Source organism: Pyrus communis, chromosome 10 (assembly GCF_041283825.1).
Source record: "Pyrus communis isolate YQ-2024b chromosome 10, ASM4128382v1, whole genome shotgun sequence".
NCBI lineage: Eukaryota > Viridiplantae > Streptophyta > Magnoliopsida > Rosales > Rosaceae > Pyrus > Pyrus communis.
The window spans coordinates 13,539,874-13,544,943 of NC_142574.1; the positions used below are offsets into that span (position 1 = coordinate 13,539,874).

The 5,070-nt window shown below is 37.0% G+C and overlaps 1 protein-coding gene across 1 annotated transcript; it reads left to right on the forward strand.

Moving 5' to 3' along the window:
• Positions 1-374: 374 nt before the first annotated feature.
• On the forward strand, positions 375-4,412 carry LOC137728696 (CBS domain-containing protein CBSX2, chloroplastic). The gene is made up of 7 exons (XM_068467437.2): positions 375-1,087; positions 1,185-1,249; positions 1,515-1,575; positions 2,520-2,572; positions 3,459-3,574; positions 3,886-3,943; positions 4,057-4,412. The coding sequence occupies exons 1-7, from the start codon at positions 817-819 to the stop codon at positions 4,123-4,125; spliced, it is 693 nt and encodes a 230-aa protein (XP_068323538.1). The 5' UTR covers positions 375-816; the 3' UTR covers positions 4,126-4,412.
• Positions 4,413-5,070: the final 658 nt, after the last annotated feature.

A 5,070-nucleotide genomic window follows, 5' to 3' on the forward strand; every position in this document is an offset into this window, starting at 1 on the left:
TCTTTGGTAATGCAACCATCATTCTTTAATTCTCTTGCCTACTGCTTGAGTCTAAATTTGTTCACTAACTCGACCATCGAAGAGACTTTGGCTAGCACACCCCCTCCCCTGGTCCTAGGCTTGCTAGTTTATTGTCTTGCAAGTTGCTTGAATTTGTGCACTTCTTCCACATATAGTGGTACGGATTTGGTTCCTACACTAACTATTCCTAGCAACACCTCAGGCAAACTACAAACAGGGGTGGACAAACCAAACCACTCACCATGGCACCATTCTCTCTCTCCCGCATCATACTTCTGATTAAAAGTCTGGCTGTTTTTTGTTTTTGTTTTCTAAGAGTCATATCTTCTTGTGATATCTCACAATGCCCTTTCAAAGCAAATTTCTGCCTTGCAATTCAAACCTCTCTTAATTCATACAAGCTCCTTGACTTAGCAACTCGAGCTGTTAGATATAGAGACAAAGAGGGGTTGAGACGTAGTGTTCGGTGTAGGCCAAGACGTAGTGGTCAGTGTAGGTCGACGACTTCAGTGACGGGTGATAAAGGTGAACGGGTAGGTAGGTTGCACTAAAAACGGGAGTTATCAGCCATGCCAATGTCAATATATTCCTTTGTTTTTGGGGTGAGGTGGGAATGTGGGCTTGTTTTTAGATGAATGAGGGACGAAGTTGAAATTTTAGAGGAATTTTTTTGGTGGTGGAGTGTTTTCAGAAAATTGTGGGGTGCGTTAAAACGACCTTATAATAATATTACTTTTCTTTGCTAGCCTGAGATTTTAGCTCCATCTCATCAAAAGCTGCTGCTTCAGCTCGGAAATGACGGGCTCAATCTCAATCCCTGCCGCAATCGCTTTCCCGCATCCCTCTTCTCTGTCTTCTCCTTCAATCATTCCCATTCGTCGATTCCCTCTCCTCGCTCTCTCCAAACGACGCCGTCGCCTCCACTTGCGCCCCCTGGTTCTCGCTTCCTCTGCCGCCGGCGTCGCCGCCAATTCCGTCCCCATAAATGGGGTCTACACCGTCGGCGATTTCATGACTACCAGGGAGCATTTGCACGTCGTCAAGCCCTCCACCCCCGTCAGCCAAGGTAGAATCTTGCCGTGAGCTCAAACCCTCAAGCTTTCGAAGCTCAAGCCCTTTACATACTGACTGATGATGATTCATTGGTTTTTCTCTTTTTGCAGCATTGGATGCTCTTGTTGAGAAGAGAATCACCGGTTTTCCTGTGATTGACGATGACTGGAAACTTGTAAGTAAAATCCCTACGTTAATCAATTTCATGATAAAAAAATCTTATCTTTTTTGTTTCCCTTTTGATATATAAATTATGTGATTAGAGTCTCCATTTGTACAAAAATTGTATTAAGATACTGGTTTACCAAGGTTTATGGAAAGACGTTTACTTGTTCTGGTTAACAACTTGGTATTGTCTTAATTTCTGAAACTTTTTGTGTTTGTGAGTTTTTGTTGCTTGCTTACACCTTGATTTGTGCGGTTATTCACTATTGATGCAGGTTGGTGTTGTCTCAGATTACGATTTATTAGCGTTGGACTCCATATCCGGAAATATGAAAGGTATCCCGTGTTTCGACATCTAAAGATATCAACTTTTATTTTTGTTTACTTCCTGGTTTGGGTTTGTTTTGAGGGCAAGAAATTCCGGGTTGTCATATCATACCTACAGTACATTTATTGTTTGACATTACAGATTAATATATCTGTTGAGTTTGGTCTGCTGTTAGGAAATCTTAATGTTGGTGACTTCTGCGGGAATATTATCATTTAGATCTTAAATATTAGGATGATAGAGGTCAAGTCATCAAGTTATCTGAACATGTAAGTTTGATCCTAAGAATATATGACTAATGATAATGCAGATGTTAACAAAATCTCATGAACAATTTAAGAGTTCCTTTGGTTGCAAGGTATCTGAATGTGGTGGGGTTTATGCGTTATGGGTATGTACTTTGTAGTTGGGGTGCCTTGAGGTTTTTGCCTTTTCGCGTTCAGTAAACTCCTAGAAGGGGGCCACAATATTTATATTCATATGAAAGAAATTTGAATTCGTAAGTAGCCATCCCCTAAAAAAAAAAACAAAATGAAAGTAAGTACCAGCACAAAGTTGCTTACAAAAAGTTTCTTAAATTGAGTAAGGAACTCCACAGAAACTTGAAAAGATAAATATGGTCTTGTTTCCAACAGGTGAAAACAAAAACAAAATCAAATTCAAAGCTATAATATGAAGAAAAGATGAAGCAATTGCTGGAAAGGATCACTTAAAAGATTGATTTTCTCACATTTTTAGCTGCAAATAACTAATCAATGCAAGTTTTTAGGGCTGAGTTTAATATAGGTTGGACTTGGGTCGAGAGCCTAAAATAATAAATTGGGGATCTAAGGCAAGTGCCTCACCAGGGGCCTGCCTTGGGCGGTTTCTTTGTTCTGACTTAGTCTTTATTTTTGTAATTTTTTGGGGTGAAACGATACGAGACTTGTATGGTTAATTTTTATGTTATCAGGTGGTGGTCAAAGCGACACAAACTTGTTTCCAGATGTTGATAGTTCTTGGAAAGTATGTAAGAAGTTGGTTTTGGACTACATTATTTTTAATTTCGCTTACAAGTCTCTACTGCATTGCCCATGTTGTTACAAATATATAATGGATGTTATTTTTCTCCCTTAACATTGGTTATAATGTTGATTTGCAACTCTTGATAATTTTTATGAGATGATAATACATATGCCAGTCATACACATGTACACCATGCAGTTTATATACACACACTAGCTCACTGGCTTTCCAAGACAGACGGAGTTGAGAATTCTTTGGAGATATGGCTTTTATAGTAAAAAAAAGGTTTACCACTCTCTGGAACTGTGCTGTGGTGGGAAAGAAATAGAAGAGTTTTGATGATTGAGAAAAAGATGCGGTTTCATTGTAGGAGAGAACTAGATAAATTCTTTCCCTTTGGATTCACTATCTAGACATTTTTCCTTTTAGTTAAGCTTTCTGGATCAGTCTCATTTTGTTGGTTAATGGTTCTGTTAGTTTTTGGTCTATAGTTTAGTTTTTTGGGCTTTCGTTTCCCAATGGACCACTTATCCATTATGTTTTGTAGCCTGTTTTTCTTGTATTATTGACATTCTTGTTTGTTGTTATAAATAAATTTTATCATTTGAAAGCCTGTTAGTATGTTGTTGATTAGCATTAGCCTGTACCACAGTGATATTGCTTTAGGATTTATGTGACGTTATTGTTACTTCTTTTCACTCGCACTATTCTTTCACGTGACTCAGTAGTGTAACTTTTAACTCAGCAAGAATGCCCAAAAGTGGGATACAGTGTTGACTAAAATTAAAACTGTGTTTATGCCTTTTATTTTAAGTAATGCTTAGATCAATAAATGTGTGGTTAGTTGCTTCATGGATTTCTCTCTAAATTTGGATGTGTGTGGCAGACATTCAATGAGATACAGAAACTGCTTAGCAAGACCAATGGAAAATTTGTTGGTGACTTAATGACACCTGCTCCACTTGTTGTCCGTGAAACCACCAACCTGGAAGATGCTGCTAGGTAAGGGATTTAACTAATTTTCCTAATATCTAATTTGTGGTCAGAGAAATTTCTTGAAGCATAAATGTTTAATTTTCTGACTTTGTTTATTTAAGGTTGAGAATATTGATGATGGGCTGTTAAGAGTTTTTGGGTTACTATTATTAAGATTTAGTTGGAGTAGAACTAAATATCTCATACAAGTGGTCCAACTTGTGAAAGTTATGATTCTGTCTTTTCTTGCTAAGATTTGCTAAAGCGTTCAGCAATGTGTAGTTAGATGAAGTGCAAATTATTAAAGGCAACTTTCAACGATCTCTATAATTTGGTAGGTTGTTGCTTGAAACAAAATATCGCCGACTGCCAGTTGTAGATAGTGAAGGCAAGCTGGTAATGATCATTTTCTCTCTTCTAAATTCGAACTAAAATATAAACTATCTTCTGTGTTGGATGCCAAATCATTGCTAGTTGTTTCTGATTGTTCTCTTCTTCCGTATCAAAAGGTTGGCATCATTACGAGGGGGAATGTTGTTAAAGCTGCCCTGCAGATTAAACGTGCTAGTGAAAAATGAGCTTAGGTGAGGGGAACATCGTTGGAGCCCATAAATCTCTTTGATATCATAATTATTTCTGCAATGCACAGCTATTAAGAGGACTATTTGAAGGAAAGTTAATCGTTTGTCCTTCAGAAAGAATATATATTATAGTTTGCTAAGAACCTTGCCTTAGTGATATATAGCATAGATTGCCTTAAGGTAGGGTTCCACTTGTATTTAGGCTTTTAATTTATTAAACATTGTTTTGTATAGGATCGGATTTGACTTGCAGATGTCCTATGCCAAAATTTTTGTGCAGACAATGTTAGGAGATTAATTTCTTAAGACCAAATTTGCAAACCATGTTAATGTCACCAATGAGAAATAATCACGTTAATCAATATTTAAGTAATGATACAGTATTTTTTAGACCAAATTTGAAACGACACTGAAAATTTTCACGGGGATGCTTTCAATCATGTTAGATTTGGTGGGGATTTTTCTTAACAAAAACGGCTTGTGACTTGTGAGGCTCAGAACAAGGATTTTGTTTTGACATCATTATAATCTACATTCTAGTTCTCGAGAGTGATTTTCAAAGTTAAGCTTTGCTCGAACATTCTCAAAGTAGAATTGTTATTAGGGGATTCTAAAATAATCATTCTGCAATCAGCCCTCTTTCTTTTACTACAGAAGAGTGCGTGATGGTTTTGGTTTTTCTTCAAACGTTGATGACATGGTCCGGCTACAATGCCATGTCCCACTAGCGGTACAGATTTTATGCAATATCTAACTGTTATAAAGACCTATTAGAATTCTGTATGTAAGATCTGATCATTGATTTTTTAGATCAATTAGTGGTTCGTACCTCGGAGGAAAAGTTGCAATAACTAATCCATTCCTATTGAATTTTATGTGAAAATGATGTATTAAATTGTTGTAGACATGTAAATTTCCTTGCATGCAAATGATACATCACAA